This window comes from Oncorhynchus masou, chromosome 9, assembly GCF_036934945.1.
Source record: "Oncorhynchus masou masou isolate Uvic2021 chromosome 9, UVic_Omas_1.1, whole genome shotgun sequence".
NCBI lineage: Eukaryota > Metazoa > Chordata > Actinopteri > Salmoniformes > Salmonidae > Oncorhynchus > Oncorhynchus masou.
This window is the reverse complement of record NC_088220.1, coordinates 26,795,229-26,814,911: the sequence shown is the minus strand read 5'-3', so window position 1 is coordinate 26,814,911 and position 19,683 is coordinate 26,795,229. Positions and strand designations below refer to the sequence as shown.

The 19,683-nt window shown below is 45.4% G+C and overlaps 1 protein-coding gene across 1 annotated transcript; it reads right to left on the bottom strand.

The window, feature by feature from the left end:
• Window positions 1–21: 21 nt before the first annotated feature.
• LOC135545749 (nucleolar and coiled-body phosphoprotein 1-like) lies at window positions 22–19,628 on the bottom strand. Its single transcript, XM_064973580.1, has 11 exons — window positions 19,388–19,628; window positions 18,589–18,650; window positions 18,363–18,490; window positions 11,667–11,830; window positions 11,393–11,551; window positions 9,158–9,287; window positions 8,979–9,052; window positions 8,637–8,862; window positions 5,880–6,926; window positions 5,695–5,786; window positions 22–5,510 (listed from the first exon to the last, which is right to left on the bottom strand). The coding sequence occupies exons 1-11, from the start codon at window positions 19,502–19,504 to the stop codon at window positions 5,475–5,477; spliced, it is 2,235 nt and encodes a 744-aa protein (XP_064829652.1). The 5' UTR covers window positions 19,505–19,628; the 3' UTR covers window positions 22–5,474.
• Between the last annotated feature and the right edge of the window lie 55 nt (window positions 19,629–19,683).

Sequence of the window (19,683 nt, the reverse complement as noted above, 5' to 3'; positions counted from 1 at the left end):
ATGCACTTAAAAACACAAAACTGTAGTAAAATATGAATTTTAATTCCATTAAAAATACAGTAGAAAAGTAAAATGCTTTCTGACCATGAAACTTTTTGAAAAATGTTCTTAGTCCTAATATCTTTCAAATATTTTTCAACCTCATGATTCTCTTACCATTTAGGTTATGCATTCATCCCTAGGGTGTTAGGGTAAAACAACGGCTCTGGGTTTCATTGGTATTTTGAGGTTAATTTGATCTGTACCTCCATTTCGGATCGGCTATATGTATTCATCACGTAAGACATACAGCAGCAGATGCTGCCCAATAATGGGTCAAAGGAGGCTAGCGTTACTCCTTATAGTTCAAGGACCTTACATGTTCTGTTTAAAGGGCAAATTGGCTCTGGCAGCCAAAACAGCATCTAAACAGAAATTGATTCTAGAAACATAAATCCCTCTACTTTCATATCATATCAAAATTATTTCACAAATGGAAATACACATTTACTGTAGACTGTTTTAACCAGTATTAACACAGATGACAGTATTTTTCAGTGACAACACGTTTGTGGCATCTGCCTTCCGTTTACACACAGGTGATGATGGCTTTTGGAGCCATCATCGACTCAGTGGGTTTTGTCCAACATGTCTCTGGACCCACTCACTGTCACAGTCATACGCTGGACCTAGTTTTGTCCCATGGAATAAATGTTGTGGATCTTAATGTTTTTCCTCATAATCCTGGACTATCGGACCACCATTTTATTACGTTTGCAATTGCAACAAATAATCTGCTCAGACCCCAACCAAGGAACATCAAAAGTCGTGCTATAAATGCACAGACAACACAAAGATTCCTTGATGTCCTTCCAGATTCCCTCTGTCTACCCAATGACGCCAGAGGACAAAAATCAGTTAACCACCTAACTGAGGAACTCAATTTAACCTTGCGCAATACCCTAGATGCAGTTGCACCCCTAAAAACTAAAAACATTTCTCATAAGAAACTAGCTCCCTGGTACACTGAAAATACCCGAGCTCTGAAGCAAGCTTCCAGAAAATTGGAACGGAAATGGCGCCACACCACACTGGAAGTCTTCCGACTAGCTTGGAAAGACAGTACCGTGCAGTAGCGAAGAGCCCTTACTGCTGCTCGATCATCCTATTTTTCTAACTTAATTGAGGAAAATAAGAACAATCCGAAATTCCTTTTTGATACTGTCGCAAAGCTAACTAAAAAGCAGCATTCCCCAAGAGAGGATGACTTTCACTTTAGCAGTGATAAATTCATGAACTTCTTTGAGGAAAAAATTATGATTATTAGAAACCAAATTACAGACTCCTCTTTAAATCTGCGTATTCCTTCAAAGCTCAGTTGTCCTGAGTCTGCACAACTCTTCCAGGACCTAGGATCAAGAGAGACGCTCAAGTGTTTTAGTACTATATCTCTTGACACAATGATGAAAATAATCATGGCCTCTAAACCTTCAAGCTGCATACTGGACCCTATTCCAACTAAACTACTGAAAGAGCTGCTTCCTGTGCTTGGCCCTCCTATGTTGAACATAATAAACGGCTCTCTATCCACCGGATGTGTACCAAACTCACTAAAAGTGGCAGTAATAAAGCCTCTCTTGAAAAAGCCAAACCTTGACCCAGAAAATATAAAAAACTATCGGCCCATTCCTCTCAAAATTTTTAGAAAAGGCTGTTGCGCAGCAACTCACTGCCTTCCTGAAGACAAACAATGTATACGAAATGCTTCAGTCTGGTTTTAGACCCCATCATAGCACTGAGACGGCACTTGTGAAGGTGGTAAATTACATTTTAATGGCATCGGACCGAGGCTCTGCATCTGTCCTCGTGCTCCTAGACCTTAGTGCTGCTTTTGATACCATCAATCACCACATTCTTTTGGAGAGATTGGAAACCCAAATTGGTCTACACGGACAAGTTCTGGCCTGGTTTAGATCTTATCTGTCGGAAAGATATCAGTTTGTCTCTGTGAATGGTTTGTCCTCTGACAAATCAACTGTAAATTTCGGTGTTCCTCAAGGTTCCGTTTTAGGACCACTATTGTTTTCACTATATATTTTACCTCTTGGGGATGTTATTCGAAAACATAATGTTAACTTTCAATGCTATGCGGATTACACACAGCTGTACATTTCAATGAAACATGGTGAAGCCCCAAAATTGCCCTTGCTAGAAGCATGTGTTTCAGACATAAGGAAGTGGATGGCTGCAAACTTACTACTTTTAAACTCGGACAAAACAGAGATGCTTGTTCTAGGTCCCAAGAAACAAAGAGATCTTCTGTTGAATCTGACAATTAATCTTAATGGTTGTACAGTCGTCTCAAATAAAACTGTGAAGGACCTCGGCGTTACTCTGGACCCTGATCTCTCTTTTGAAGAACATATCAAGACCATTTCAAGGACAGCTTTTTTCCATCTACGTAACATTGCAAAAATCAGAAACTTTCTGTCCAAAAATGATGCAGAAAAATTAATCCATGCTTTTGTCACTTCTAGGTTAGACTACTGCAATGCTCTACTTTCCGGCTACCCGGATAAAGCACTAAATAAACTTCAGTTAGTGCTAAATACGGCTGCTAGAATCCTGACTAGAACCAAAAAATTTGATCATATTACTCCAGTGCTAGCCTCCCTACACTGGCTTCCTGTCAAAGCAAGGGCTGATTTCAAGGTTTTACTGCTAACCTACAAAGCATTACATGGGCTTGCTCCTACCTATCTCTCTGATTTGGTCCTGCCGTACATACCTACAAGTACGCTACGGTCACAAGACGCAGGCCTCCTAATCGTCCCTAGAATGTCTAAGCAAACAGCTGGAAGCAGGGCTTTCTCCTATAGAGCTCCATTTTTATGGAACGGTCTGCCTACCCATGTCAGAGACGCAAACTCGGTCTCAACCTTTAAGTCTTTACTGAAGACTCATCTCTTCAGTGGGTCATATGATTGAGTGTAGTCTGGCCCAGGAGTGGGAAGGTGAACGGAAAGGCTCTGGAGCAACGAACCACCCTTGCTGTCTCTGCCTGGCCGGTTCCCCGCTTTCCACTGGGATTCTCTGCCTCTAACCCTATTACAGGGGCTGAGTCACTGGCTTACTGGGGCTCTCTCATGCCGTCCCTGGAAGGGGTGCGTCACCTGAGTGGGTTGATTCACTGATGTGGTCATCCTGTCTGGGTTGGCGCCCCCCTTGGGTTGTGCCATGGCGGAGATCTTTGCGGGCTATACTCAGCTTTGTCTCAGGATGGTAAGTTGGTGGTTGAAGATATCCCTCTAGTGGTGTGGGGGCTGTGCTTTGGCAAAGTGGGTGGGGTTATATCCTTCCTGTTTGGCCCTGTCCGGGGGTGTCCTCGGATGGGGCCACAGTGTCTCCTGACCCCTCCTGTCTCAGCCTCCAGTATTTATGCTGCAGTAGTTTATGTGTCGGGGGCTGGGGTCAGTTTGTTATATCTGGAGTACTTCTCCTGTCCAATTCGGTGTCCTGTGTGAATCTAAGTGTGCGTTCTCTAATTCTCTCCTTCTCTCTCTCTTTCTCTCTCTCCGAGGACCTGAGCCCTAGGACCATGCCCCAGGACTACCTGACATGATGACTCCTTGCTGTCCCCAGTCCACCTGGCCATGCTGCTGCTCCAGTTTCAACTGTTCTGCCTTATTATTATTCGACCATGCTGGTCATTTATGAACATTTGAACATCTTGGCCATGTTCTGTTATAATCTCCACCCGGCACAGCCCGGAAGAGGACTGGCCACCCCACATATGCTCTCTCTAATTCTCTTTCTTTCTCTCTCTCAGAGGACCTGAGCCCTAGGACCATGCCCCAGGACTACCTGACATGATGACTCCTTGCTGTCCCCAGTCCACCTGGCCGTGCTGCTGCTCCAGTTTCAACTGTTCTGCCTTATTATTATTCGACCATGCTGGTAATTTATGAACATTTGAACATCTTGGCCATGTTCTGTTATAATCTCTACCCGGCACAGCCAGAAGAGGACTGGCCACCCCACATAGCCTGGTTCCTCTCTAGGTTTCTTCCTAGGTTTTGGCCTTTCTAGGGAGTTTTTCCTAACCACGTGCTTCTACACCTGCATTGCTTGCTGTTTGGGGTTTTAGGCTGGGTTTCTGTACAGCACTTTGAGATATCAGCTGATGTACGAAGGGCTATATAAATACATTTGATTTGATTTGAGGTGTTCGGAGACGCAGATAGCTAATTAGCACAGGTAGTCGCTTCTGTTTTCCATAAACAAGCTCTGTAACATGGAGAAATGGCTGTGTAGGAACCTTAACCCTATAAAGTATATTTTCTTCTCACTGATATGAATATATACACTACTGTTCAAACGTTTGGGGTCACTTAGAAATGTCCTTGTTTTTGAAAGCAATAAAATCAAGTTTTTATTGCTTCTTTAATCAGAACAACAGATTTCAGCTGTGCTAATATAATTGCAAAAGGGTTTTCTAATGATCAATTACTATTTTAAAGTGATAAACTTGAATTAGCTAACAAAACATGCCATTGGAACACAGGAGTGATGGTTGCTGATAATGGGCCTCTGTACGCCTATGTAGATATTCCATAAAAAAATCTGCAGTTTCCAGCTACAATAGTCATTTACAACATTAACAATGTCTACACTGTATTTCTGATCAATTTGAAATTATTTTAATGGACAAAAAATGTGCTTCTCTTTCAAAAACAAGGACATTTCTAAGTGACCCCAAACTTTTAAACGGTAGTGTACGTTCCTTATGTTTCAAAATTCAATGCATGTTCACATTCAGAAAGAGCGTCGGGGCTCTTAACAAAACTCCCCCGGTCAGAAGTTACTATCATCAATAGGCCCTAAAGGTAGTTAGCGGCTATGAATGGGCTAATGCTATAGTAAACTTGACATTTCCTTAAAACGTTCTGTTTGTCACTATCACACAAACATGCAAGGAAACATCATAATTAAAATGTACAGTAACATAGATAGCTGCAGCACATCACATAGTATGCAAAACAGCAAACTGTACAATTATTTTGGAGGGGATAAACTAATAAAAATCAATGTTTTAACTTCAATAAAATGTACCAACAGGAAAAATGTTCATTTAATACAGTATACAATGTTGTAAAAAAAATCGAACAAATCTCCAGGGCCCGGCTTTTCTAACGTTATCTATCTGGATTTCGCCCATCGGATACAATTAAATGCATAGAAATTGAATGAATAGGACAGACAAATCATTGACTTGAATTGGGACTTCTGTTCTATTAATTCTATTTCTATGCATTTCAACCTCCCCGATATGCGAAATCCGGATAACTTTTGAAAAGCTGGGCCCAGTCGATTTGGTCTAGGGAGACCATTATGTGGACAGACAGTCTTTACCATTATTGCTCAACTATCATTTAAGTAGAATCCTGGGTCCAGGTCCACACTTGACACAGCCCCATTGTAGGTGACCTTCATCTCTAAAGGCCTGACTTACTCTTAGATGATTTATTTTTCTGAGGAGAACAAAAACAAAAACATTTAAGGCTCTGTATATTGCAACAGTTATAGGTCTGAGGACTAAGGCATGCAGTGAGCAGTATAAACATGCTGGAATTCAACGTCAAGAAACAGAGCACATGTGTCTGTCTTGCTACTACTGCTACACCTTGGTAAAGATGAGGATGATAGCTTCCTTACCTTTCTTGGAGGGGTCTTTGTGGATGCCTGTACAGGGGTGACCGGAGTCTCAGGCACTGCAATCTCCACTGAGAGTTTCAGCTTGTTCTTCTCTGTAGAGAGTTTAACACACATTAAACAGACACTCTTCAGTATAAAGTTATTTTGTTGTCTGAGACAAGGACTTTAGAGAAAGATTCACTCACTTTTCTTCTTCTCTGTTGGAGGATCAGGCGTTCCTGTGGTGGGTGGAGTTAGTGGGTCACTTTTAACGCCATTCCCTTTAGTCTTGTTCTTGTCTTTTCCCCGTTTCTTCTCAGTCTCATTGTCCCTGCACGTCTTCTCCTGTTTCTTCTCAGTCTCATTGTCCCTGCTCATCTTCTCCTGTTTCTTCTCAGTCTCATTGTCCCTGCACGTCTTCTCCTGTTTCTTCTCAGTCTCATTGTCCCTGCACATCTTTTCCTGTTTCTTCTCAGTCTCATTGTCCCTGCACATCTTCTCCTGTTTCTTCTCAGTCTCATTGTCCCTGCACGTCTTCTCCTGTTTCTTCTCAGTCTCATTGTCCCTGCACATCTTCTCCTGTTTCTTCTCAGTCTCATTGTCCCTGCTCATCTTCTCCTGTTTCTTCTTTCTTTCCTTCTCTTTTTCTGCCCCATTCTCCTTAGTCGTCTTCTCCTTTTTCTTCTTCTCTGGTTCCGTCTTCTCCTCTACAATCTCCTTTTTCTTTTTCTTCTTCTTGGGTTCTGGTAGATTCTTATCTGCTTTAGCCTTACTAATGTTCCCATTTTTCCTCTTTCCTTTCTTGGCTGTCTGTTTTCTATTAAGTGTTGTGGTAGAGAGCATGGAGGGTGGCTGTTTGTTTGCTACAACTATTAGGTCAGCTGTATTACTGTTGATCTCCTCTGCTTGGCCTTCAGGGGATGGGGAGGGAGGTGCTGCCTTCTTCACTTGACTAGACTTGGCTTTACTGTCTATTGCTGGTGTCTTGGTCTTCCCATTCTCCTCAGCCATGGCTTTTTTTTCAGTTGTAGCTTTGACCTTTTTACCATGACCAGACTTTTTCACTGCAGCGTCAGCCTTGGGTTTTGGGGTTTTCGTTGCAGATTTGGCCCTGGGATTGGGGGGTGTTTCCAGTGCAGATTTAGCCCTGGGCTTCCTCGGTGCTCTTGTTTTCTTTGCTGCTGAGGCAGGTGAGGTGGGAGCAGGTGGAGCATTCAGTGCAGTGATGGTGTCTATTTTGGCAATATCAGCGTCTGTGGACAGAGAGGTAGGTTGACAGTAAATAAACAACATGGCTAATATAGACCGACTATGAACACCTCCTATACTTTATGTAAAATACATCATGCAGATGAACTGTCAACACCTACTGTACTTTATGTAAAATACATAATACAGTTCTGTTTATATCGACACAATGAATTATTAAATAGTGATGCTGTCTGTCTTATGGCTGTTATTATTTTAAATCCTTCACCCACTCTCTGACTCACAACCCTCTCCATCCTCTCATCTCCCTCCTGCTCTCGTCTTCTATCTCTCCCTCCCCTCTCTCCCTCCCTTCCTCCCCGCTCTCCCTCCCCTCTCTCCCTCCCCTCTCTCCCTCCCTTCCTCCCCGCTCTCCCTCCCTTCCTCCCCGCTCTCCCTCCCCGCTCTCCCTCCCCTCTCTCCCTCCCCTCTCTCCCTCCCTTCCTCCCCGCTCTCCCTCCCCGCTCTCCCTCCCTTCCTCCCCGCTCTCCCTCCCCGCTCTCCCTCCCTCTCTCCCTCCCTTCCTCCCCCCTCTCCCTCCCCGCTCTCCCTCCCTTCCTCCCCGCTCTCCCTCCCCTCTCCCCCTCCCTTCCTCCCCGCTCTCCCTCCCCTCTCTTCCTCCCCCTCTCTCCCTCCCTTCCTCCCCTCTCTCCCTCCCTTCCTCCCCTCTCTCCCTCCCTTCCTCCCCGCTCCCCCCCTCTCTCCCTCCCTTCCTCCCCGCTCTCCCTCCCCTCTCTTCCTCCCCTCTCTCCCTCCCTTCCTCCCCTCTCTCCCTCCCTTCCTCCCCTCTCTCCCTCCCTTCCTCCCCGCTCTCCTTCCCCTCTCTCCCTCCCTTCCTCCCCGCTCTCCCTCCCCTCTCTTCCTCCCCCTCTCTCCCTCCCTTCCTCCCCTCTCTCCCTCCCTTCCTCCCCCTCTCTCCCTCCCTTCCTCCCCGCTCTCCCTCCCCTCTCTCCCTCCCTTCCTCCCCCGCTCTCCCTCCCCTCTCTCCCTCCCTCTCTCCCTCCCTTCCTCCCCCTCTCTCCCTCCCTTCCTCCCCGCTCTCCCTCCCCCTCTCTCCCTCCCCGCTCTCCCTCCCCCTCTCTTCCTCCCCTCTCCCTCCCTTCCTCCCCTCTCTCCCTCCCTTCCTCCCCGCTCTCCCTCCCTTCCTCCCCGCTCTCCCTCCCCTCTCTCCCTCCCTTCCTCCCCGCTCTCCCTCCCCCTCTCTCCCTCCCCCTCTCTCCCTCCCTTCCTCCCCTCTCTCCCTCCCTTCCTCCCCTCTCTCCCTCCCTTCCTCCCCGCTCTCCCTCCCCTCTCTCCCTCCCTTCCTCCCCGCTCTCCCTCCCCTCTCTTCCTCCCCTCTCTCCCTCCCTTCCTCCCCTCTCTCCCTCCCTCACTCCCCTCTCTCCCTCCCTTCCTCCCCGCTCTCCCTCCCCTCTCTCCCTCCCTTCCTCCCCGCTCTCCCTCCCCTCTCTCCCTCCCCTCTCTCCCTCCCTTCCTCCCCCTCTCTCCCTCCCTTCCTCCCCTCTCTCCCTCCCTTCCTCCCCGCTCTCCCTCCCCTCTCTCCCTCCCTTCCTCCCCGCTCTCCCTCCCCTCTCTTCCTCCCCTCTCTCCCTCCCTCTCTCCCTCTCTCCCTCCCCCTCTCTCCCTCCCTTCCTCCCCGCTCTCCCTCCCTCTCTCCCTCCCCTCCCTTCCTTCCTCCCTCCCTTCCTCCCCGCTCTCCCTCCCCTCTCTCTCACCTGACAGTTCCCGTGCCAGTTTCTTCCACTTCTCCACATCCAGTTCGGTGTCAGAGTCTGAGTCAGACTCGTCTCCCCCAGTAGGAGGAGGAACAGGAGGGGTCTGAGGCATGGCGACCATGACAGTCTCCACCTGTGGAGGGGAGGGCTTCTTCCTCTTGTCATTAGCGGGCATGTCCCCTGGTTTCTCTTCACATCTCTTCCTCTTGGCTGATGAAGCTGAGGCCTGAAACCAGGGTTGGATAAGAATAAGTCAGTTAGGGGGAGTTATCTAGCTCACAGAATGTGGTTCACCATGAGCACGTACAGATGAGAAAAGTCAACTTAGGGAGTTATCTGTACCTGTGCTTTCTTTGTTGCGGTTGCTTTCTTGTCTTTTGTGGTCACCTTCTTTCCTTTTGGTGAGGCTGGGGCAGCTACATACAAGGGAAAGAGACAAACCTACATTAACTTACACCACCATCAAGGCAGAACACACATAGGGCAACATGCAGTTTGTTTGGAATCACTGGAATCCTTACTAGATGGTGCCTTGCTTGGCGTAGCAGCAACCACTGGTTTAGCTGGGGTAGCAGGAGTGTCTTTTGTCTTGGCTGTTGAACTTGGTTTTGGTTGCTTCACTGGTGTAGCTTTAGTTGTGGCAGCTGTTGTCTGAATCAGCGTAAAGTCAGATAAAACAGTGAAGAAATGTGTTAAGAAAACTAATGATGAAGATTATTTGGTGTCCTCAGAAATGATTCAGACCCCTTGACTTTTCCCACATTTTGTTATGTTACAGCCTTCTGTAAAATGGATTAAATAAATAAAAATCTCAGCAATCTATACACAATACACCATTATGACAAAGCAAATTTTTGCAAATGTATTACAAACAAACAGAAATACCTTATTTACAAGTATTGAGACCATTTGCTATGAGACTTGGAATTGAGCTCAGGTGCATCCTGTTTCCATTGATCATCCTTGAGATGTTTCTACAACTTTATTGGAGTCTACATGTGGTAAATTAAATTGATTGGACATGATTTGGAATGGCACACACCTGTCTATATAAGGTCACTCAGTTGAGTGCATGTCAGAGCAAAAACCAAGCCAAGAAGTTGAAAGAATTGTCCGTAGAGCTCCGAGACAGGATTGTGTCGAGGCAGAGATCTGGGGAAGGGTACTAAACAATGTCTGTAGCATTGAAGGTCCCCAAGAACACAGTGGCCTCCATCATTCTTAAATGAGAGAAGTTTGGAACCACCAAGTCTCTTCCTAGAGCTGGCCGGGCCAAACTGAGCAATCGTGGGAGAAGGGCCCTGGTCAGGGAGGTGACCAATAACCCAATGGTCACTCTAACAGAGCTCCAGAGTTCCTCTGGAGATGGGAGAAACTTACAGAAGGACAACCATCTCTACAGCACTCCACGAATCAGGCCTTTATAGTAGAGTGGCCAGACAGAAGCCACTCCTCATTAAAAGGCACATGAAAGCCAACTTGGAGTTTGCCAACAGGCACCTAAAGACTCTCAGATCTTGAGAAACAAGATTCTATGGTCTGATGAAACCAAGATTGAACTATTTGGTCTGAATGCCAAACATCATGTCTGGAGGTAACCTGTGACTATCCCTACGGTGGAGCATGGTGGTGGCAGCATCATGCTGTGGAGATGTTTTTCAGCGGCAGGGACTGGGAGACTAGTCTGGATCGAGGCAAAGATTAACGGCGCAAAGTACAGAGAGATCCTTGATGAAAACCTGCTCCAGAGCGCTCAGGACCTCAGACTGGGGTCAAAGGTTCACCTTTCAACAGGACAACGACCCTAAGCACACATCCAAGAAAACGCAGGAGTGGCTTTTAAGGTCAGGGTTCTGTTCAGGCCAGTCAAGTTCTTCCACATCGATCTCAACAAACCATCTGTATGGATCTCACTTTGTGCACAAGGCCTTGTCATGCTCAAACAGGTCTGCTTGTCGGGGAGGATGTCTGCTACAAAGACAGAGCACTCAACCCTACTGTCAATCAATGTATCAATGCAACAATCTTCCATCCATCCATGTGATTATTTTGCAGTCTATTTTATGTCTACTTTCATGTTATGTATCCGCTATTATTTCTTACAACCGACAAGAACTCTTGTAATCCCCACATGTTTTAAGATGACCACAATCATCCCTGTTCCTAAGAACTCTAAGGCTTCATGCCACAATGACTACCACCCTGTAGCACTCAATTCTGTAATCATGAAGTAGTTTGAGGGGCTGGTTATGGCATATATCTACTCCACCATCCCAGCCACCTTAGACCCACTGCAATATGCATACATCCCCAACAGGTCCATAGATGACGCAGTTTCAATTGCTCTCCACACTGCCCTCACTCACCATCCACATTGATGGGGTGGCAGTGGAGCAGGTCGAGAGCTTCAAGTTCCTCAGTGTTCAAATCACTAAAGACTTCAAATGGTCCAAACACACACGCATAGTCCCAAAGCAAGCAGAGTGTGCAAAGCTGTCATCAAGGCAAAGGGTGGCTACTTCAAAGAATCTAAAATAAATGTTGATTTGTTTAACACTTTTTTAGTTAATACATGATTCGATATGTGTTATTTCATAGTTTTGATGTCTTCACGATTATTCTATAATGTAGAAAATAGTAAAAATAAAGAAAACCCCTTGAATGAGTAGGTGTGTCCAAACAAAAGGCATTTCCCTGTACTTGTGCATGTGACATTAAGACTTGAAACATCTGTATCTCCACCCCTCCTATTTCACCTGTGGAAGCAGACTCTGGCTCTCATCTTCACTCCCTGAGCTGCTGTCACTGTCTGAGCTCTCTGCTGGTTTCTTGTTCAGGGTCAATGGTGTGACCGCAGACCTGGCCTTGACCTTTGCAGCTGGAACATGATTGGCTTTGGGTGTCACAGGGATTTTCTTTAAACAGTGGGGGAGAGGAACAGAGGACACCATGATTAACGGGAAGAATATCTCACTTTGACATCATGACGTATCAGTGTTAACCTCTGAACTGACCAGTGTGATTCCTCACCTGTGGTGGTGTCTCCTTACTCTCTGAGTCTTCAGAGACCTCTGAGCTGTCAGACCCAGAGCTCTCCCCCACTGTGGCCTTTCCTCCAAAGGTGCTCTGCACTGCAGCCCTGCCCTTAGCTGGTCTGGCAGTAGCTGGGCTCTGATGCTTTGGGGTCTGGGAGCCTGGAAAGACAGATATCCTCAGAGTTAAAGAACATGACATACATGATCTTCAGGGCTCTAATTCCGGCTGGCATTAAGGCTGCACCAGTGTCAAACGCACGTTCTTGGCAATTCAGACCCGTTAAAGCCAGTGCTCTACTATTTTCAAACTGTTGGATTGGTAATTTACCTATCTTCTATCAGCTAGTACAGTGGTTCCCAAACATTTTATAGTCCCGTACCCCTTCAAACATTCAACCTCCAGCTGCGTACCCCCTCTAGCACCAGGGTCAGTGTACTCTTAAATGTTGTTTTTTGCCATCATTGTAAGCCTGCCACACACACACTATACGATACATTTATTAAACATAGGAATGAGTTTTTGTCTCAACCTGGCTCGTGGGAAGTGACAAAGAGCTGTTATAGGACCAGGGCACAAATAATAATATAAAAATCATCAATAATTAACTCTTTATTTAGCCATCTTACATATAAAACCTTATTTGATCATCTAAGATGGTGAATAACTCACCACAGGTTAATGAGAAAGGGTGGGCTTGAAAGGATGCACATAACTCTGCAATGTTGGGTTGTATTGGAGAGAGTCTCACTTAAATCATTTCCCCCACACAGTCTGTGCCTGTATTTAGTTTTCATGCCTGTGATGGCAGAGAATCCACTCTCACATAGCTACGTGGTTGCAAAGGGCATCAGTGTCTTAACAGCGCGATTTGCCAAGGCAAGAAACTCTGAGCGCAGCCCTATCCAGAAATCTTGCAGTGGCTTCTGATTAAATTACATTTTCACAGAACTGCTTTTTGCAATTTCGATGAGGCTCTCTTTTTCAGATATCGTTAAGTGGACTGGACGCAGGGCATGAAAGGGATAACAAGTTGTTTGTGTCGTCCGTTTCGGGAAAGTACCTGCGTAATTGCGCACCCAGCTCACTCAGGTGCTTCAATATATCACATTTGACATTGTCCTTAAGCTTGAGTTAATTTGCACAAAAAAAAAATCATACAATGATGGAAAGACCTGTATGTAGTCCTTGTTAATTATGACAGTGAAGAGTTCCAACTTCTTAACAATAGCCTTAATTTTGTCCCACACATTGAATATAGTTGCGGAGAGTCCCTGTAATTCAGATCATTCAGGCGGGAAAAAACATTCCCCAGACAGGCTAGTCGTGTGAGAAACTCATCATCATGCAGGCGGTCAGACAAGTGAAAATAATGGTCAGTAAAGAAAACTTCAAGCTCGTCTTTCAATAAAAAAGTGTCAATACTTTGCCCCTTGATAACCAGTGCACTTCTGTATGTTGTAAAAGCGTTACATGGTCGCTGCCTATATCATTGAATAATGCAAAAAATACACGAGAGTTCAGAGGCCTTGCTTAAACAAAGTTAACCATTTTCACTGTAGTGTCCAAAATGTCTTTCAAGCTGTCAGGCATTCCCATGGCAGCAAGAGCCTCTCGGTAAATGCTGCAGTGTACCCAAGTGGTGTCGGGAGCAACTGCTTGCACTCTGTCATGGCTTTTGCGACATCAGTACAGATACCAACACATCTTGACCACCAAAGTCCATTTGATGTCACAAAGCTGTCCAGTACAATACAAATATCCTCTCATGTTGTCCTGGTTTCCAGTGGTTTGCAGAAGAGGATGTCTTCCTTAATTGACCCCCCATAAATGTAACGGGCATATACCAGGAGCTGTGCCAGGCCCGCCACATCTGTTGACTCATCCCAGCTGTAACGCATATAATTCACTGGCTTGTATAAGAAGCAGTAATTGTTTCAAAACATCTCCTGCCAGGTCACTGATGCGTCGTGAAACACTGTTGTTTGATGAAGGCATTGTCAGTATAGTTTTTTGGGTCTTTTCCCCCATCTTTGTCCCAGCCATATTTGTGGCAGCAGGAAGAATTAAGTCCTCCACAATAGTATGGGGCTTGCCTGTCCTAGCCACTTGGTAGCTCACCATATAAGATGCTTCTAGCCCCTTCTTATTAATGGTATCTGCTGCTTTTATACATCTTACGACACAAAAGTCGTATTTATTCTTGCGAAAATAAACTCCCAAGGTTTACTTTTCAAATTGCCATGTTTAATTTATAAATGTCTACGCAAGAGTGAAGGTTTAGCAGTTAATGGGATTGGGTGTTAATTATTTGACTAGGCTACCTGTATTTGACATTGTGTTGTTATTTCACTGAATACAAGATGGTTTCATTTTATTTTTGGCAGTGAAACGAGGCTACCCAGGAGAGAAAAAAAACCTCACCCAAATGTATAGCCCCGTTGGAAAATATAAATGTTTTATTTTTAAATGTGAATTACATTTGTATTTGGCGCACCCCCGATGGCATTGCGCATACTGCAGTTTGGGAATACGTGGTGTAGTGTATACAAAAGTATGTGGACACCCCTTCAAATGAGTGTTGCTGACAGGTGTATAAAATCAAGCACACAGCCATGCAATCTCCATAGACAAACATTGGCAGTAGAATGGCCTAAGGGATGCCACCTTTCCAACAAGTCAGTTCATCAAATTTCTGCCCTGCTAGAGCTGTCCTTGTCAACTTTAAGTGCTGTTATTGTAATTTGGAAACGTCTAGGAGCAACAATGGCTCAGCCGCGAAGTGGAAGGCCACACAAACTCACAGAACGGGACCGACGAGTGCTGAAGTGCGTAAAAAACATCTTTCCTCGGTTGCAACACTCACTCCCGAGTTTCAAACTGTCCCTGGAAGCAATGTCAGCACAACAACTTGACTAGCCTGCACAGAGCCCTGACCTCAACCACATCACACATCTTTGGGATTAATTGGAACACCGACTGCGAGCCAGGCCTCATTGCCCAACATCAGTGCCCGACCTCACTAATGTTCGTGGCTGAATGGAAGCAAATCCCCGTAGCAATGTTCCAACATCTCCTGGAAAGTCTTCCCAGAGGAGTGTAGACTGTTATGGCAGCAAAGGTGGGACCAACTCCATATTTAATCCCCACGATTGTGGAATGAGATGTTCGACGAGCATATGTCCACATAGTTTTGGTCATGTAGTGTATCTTTATCAAGATAGACTTTGTGAGCCCATCTCTTCACAAAATCAATTGCTCATGAATGTCCATTCCTTTCCTCCACAGTCCTCAGATATGGATCTCCATCTGTGTAGACATTAGAAACCTTCACACGTCATATTTATTCTGCATCAAATCCTTTCCTTCACTGTCTTAGAAATTCCTCAGACATCCGGTATTTATCAGGATAGACTTCACAAGCCTTGAGTCCTGAATATATCTCTTCAGAATACCAATTTCACATCCTTATCTGTTCCCTTGACTCACAGTCCAAAAGACAAGTCTTGCTGCATAGCTGTATCTCTCCGTCTCAGACCTTGCTTTCCCAATGAGCACAAGACGTTGAAAAGATGTCGAAAAGACATTGAAAATACATATTTTGGTTGAAAACCAAACCATCTTTTTGACACATTATGCTCACTGGGTTATCTCTATCAGACTGAACCTTCCTTCAGACTCACATCTCATTGAGATTGTTAGCAGTTGATGTTATTCTTCAATAACACAAACTCCAAAGCAAATCAGAGGGAGAAAAATAGGTTTATTTGAGAAGGACAAATCATAGATGTTATGCTGGGAGATATATGTTCAGTCTCCCCTGTCCTCAGCTTCTCTCCACAGAACAAAGGAACAGAATGCCATTTATAACCCCCCACCCTAGCCTGGGGATGACAAATCAGATGTCCTTGCAGTACAACTGGGCCAATGGCCAGTTGCTCCAGACTCAATGTACAGACCAATGAAAACGCGGCACACGTAGCTCTGAGTCCAGGACTGACATTCCACATATTCAACAGATGTTGAACCGAAGACCAACTATTTACATTGATAAATCCCTATTGACCATTAGTACTCTCGTCCTCTCATCCTCTGCATTGTGTATTTATCTTCAAAGAATTCTTACTCTGAGACTGAGACAGAGAAGGTGACAGAGGGAATAGAGCTGCCATACTCTCTGACACGCCTTGCTATTATTCTCATCTTACTGGAAATGTTTTGTCTCTGCTCCTGGTTCTGTCTGTGACAGACTGGGTTGATGTGATGTCTCTGCTCTTGGTGCTGTCTGTGACAGACTGGGTTGATGTGATGTCTCTGCTCCTGGTGCTGTCTGTGACAGACTGGGTTGATGTGATGCCTCTGCTCCCGGTGCTGTCTGTGACAGACTGGGTTGATGTGATGTCTCTGCTCCTGGTGCTGTCTGTGACAGACTGGGTTGATGTGATGTCTCTGCTCCTGGTGTTGTCTGTGACAGACTGGGTTGATGTGATGTCTCTGCTCCTGGTGTTGTCTGTGACAGACTGGGTTGATGTGATGTCTCTGCTCCTGGTGCTGTCTGTGACAGACTGGGTTGATGTGATGTCTCTGCTCCTGGTGCTGTCGGTGACAGACTGGGTTGTTGTGATGTCTCTGCTCCTGGTGTTGTCTGTGACAGACTGGGTTGATGTGATGTCTCTGCTCCTGGTGTTGTCTGTGACAGACTGGGTTGATGTGATGTCTCTGCTCCTGGTGCTGTCTGTGACAGACTGGGTTGATGTGATGTCTCTGCTCCGGGTGCTGTCTGTGACAGACTGGGTTGATGTGATGTCTCTGCTCCTGGTGCTGTCTGTGACAGACTGGGTTGATGTGATGTCTCTGCTCCTGGTGTTGTCTGTGACAGACTGGGTTGATGTGATGTCTCTGCTCCTGGTGCTGTCTGACAGACTGGGTTGGTGTGATGTCTCTGCTCCGGGTGCTGTCTGTGACAGACTGGGTTGATGTGATGTCTCTGCTCCTAGTGCTGTCTGACAGACTGGGTTGATGTGATGTCTCTGCTCCTGGTGCTGTCTGTGACAGACTGGGTTGATGTGATGTCTCTGCTCCTGGTGCTGTCTGTGACAGACTGGGTTGATGTGATGTCTCTGCTCCTGGTGCTGTCTGTGACAGACTGGGTTGATGTGATGTCTCTGCTCCTGGTGTTGTCTGTGACAGACTAGGTTGATGTGATGTCTCTGCTCCTGGTGCTGTCTGTGACAGACTGGGTTGATGTGATGTCTCTGCTCCTGGTGCTGTCGGACAGACTGGGTTGATGTGATGTCTCTGCTCCGGGTGCTGTCTGTGACAGACTGGGTTGATGTGATGTCTCTGCTCCTGGTGCTGTCTGACAGACTGGGTTGGTGTGATGTCTCTGCTCCGGGTGCTGTCCGTGACAGACTGGGTTGATGTGATGTCTCTGCTCCTGGTGCTGTCTGACAGACTGGGTTGATGTGATGTCTCTGCTCCGGGTGCTGTCTGTGACAGACTGGGTTGATGTGATGTCTCTGCTCCTGGTGCTGTCTGACAGACTGGGTTGATATATGTGTTCCTCGGCGTACACATCACTAACAAAATTAAATGGTCCACCCACACAGACTGTGTTGTGAAGAAGGCGCAACAGCGCCTCTTCAACCTCAGGAGGCTGAAGAAATTTGGCTTGGCCCCTAAGACCATCACAACTTTTTACATATGCACCATTGAGAGCATCCTGTCGGGCTGTATCACCGACTTGTACGGCAACTGCACCGTCCACAACCGCAGGGCTCTTCAGACAGTGGTTCAGTCAGCCCAACACATCACTGGGAGCACACTGCCTGCCCGCCAGGACAACTACAGCACCCAGTGTCACAGGAAGGCCAAGAAGATCATCAAGGACTCCAGCCCCCTAGATATGGCCTGTTCACCCCACTACCATCGAGAAGGAGAGGGCTGTACAGGTGCATCAACGCTGGGACAGAGAGACTGAAAAACAGCTTCATCAGACTCGTAAATAGTCGCCACTAGCCGGCCTCCGTCCAGTACCCTTCTCTGAACTTTAGTCACTGTCACTAGCCGGCTACCACCTGGTTACTCATCCCTGCACCTTAAAGATTGTCACCCAATGTACATAGACATGGAACACTGGCCACTTTAATCATGTTTACATACTGTTTTACACACTTCATATGTATATATTGTATTCTAGTCAAGGCCATATGTACAGTTGAAATTGGAAGTTTACATACACCGTAGCCAAATACATTTAAAAACTCAGTTTTTCACAATTCCTGACATTTAATCATAGTAAAAATTCCCTGTCTTAGTTCAGTTAGGCTCACCAGTTTATTTTAAGAATGTGAAATGTCAAGCTGTAACATAACAAAATGTGGAAAAAGTCAAGGGGTCATAATACTTTATGAAGGCATTGTACACTATATGACCAAGAGTATGTGGACACCTGCTTGTCAAACATCTCATTCCAAAATGATTGGTTGTTGTTTACTTTGGATTTAGTCTCCTATACTGTATGTCTGACACTACAGTTAGTTAGATGATTGGAGATAAAGGCTGTACCTTTAACAGGAGCTGTTCGATGATTGGAGATAAAGGTTGTACCTTTAACAGGAGCTGTTAGATGATTGGAGATAAAGGCTGTACCTTTCACAGGAGCTGTTAGATGATTGGAGATAAAGGCTGTACCTTTCACAGGGTTTGTTTCTTCCTCTGCTGAACTTGAGCTCTCTGTGCTGCTTTCAGGGTCTGCTTGACAGTTCTTTTTTAACTTGGAAGAATCTGGTTCTGTTCCCTTTTCTGTGGTCTTGGAAGTACTTAAGAACACAGTTGAATGTTAAAATCAAACCCAATGCAATCAATTTATCAGACAAAATAATGGCTGGTATTTTAAGAAAAAGTGTAGGCTACTCACTCTCCGAACCATTTATTGTAGATCTCCAGTAGTGATGTTGACAAGGCTTCTGGTTCTCCACCCTATACAAAAAAATAAAGACTGATAAAATCAAACACAGGGAAATCTAGCTAGCTACATAATGAGAACTACAAACTCTACACAGCAGAGTTCAATCTATTAGTGTAATCTCCATGTATAGTCTACATCCTCTACCAAGGGGTCTGGACCTTCATGGCACTGGTAGAGAGCATATAGTAGGGGTCCCCAATAAGATTCAGGCGCGGGCCGATTTTTCCTTGAGCGTATGGTCCGGAGACCGGAACATAGTTATAAATCATTTATACACTGCAAATTGACCGCAAGAATCCCAGAAATATATAGTATTGGACAAAAACAGAATAATTTCAAAACTTGTTTACATTGGGATACGATCACATATGACTCTCTACTTGTGTACTTGGGAACAGGGTTCAAATAAGCAGGCGCGGGCTGCCAATTGGGGAACCAATTGATTCTTGTTGCATAGACTCTTGTTCAAGCGTCGCTTCGGCTGTTCCTCCTAGCTACACTGTTAAAACTATTTTATTAAATCGTAACACGTTTCCTAAGGAGATAGCGCTAATGTTACAATGGCATTAAGCAGGAAACATAATAGATATATCGACCTTCTTCACATGCTTCTTGAGTTCTGCAGCTTTCTGGAAGCCGTTCTTTTAAATACTGGTAGATCAAATGGTTCAATTTTTGATTTGAAGCATGCTCCTTCTTTAAAGACATATTCAGACGTTAACACAAGAAACATAATGGATATAGCGACCTTCTTCACATGCTTCTTGAGTTCTTCTGCAGCTTTCTGGAAGCCATTCTCTTTTAAATACTGGTAGATCAAATGGTTCAATTTTTGATTTGAAGCATGCGCCTTCCTTAAAGACATATTCAAACGTTAACACAAACACAACAAGATAACGTTACATTTTAACGAATTTAATAAACTTGGCCACATCGGTGTGCATGCTTTCGTTCTTCACATCGGGCATGGTAAACTTTCAACTTTGGCCCATGAGTGTCTATCCGCCCAAGACCGTGTGCATGATGGGAATTGTAGTGCTGCCA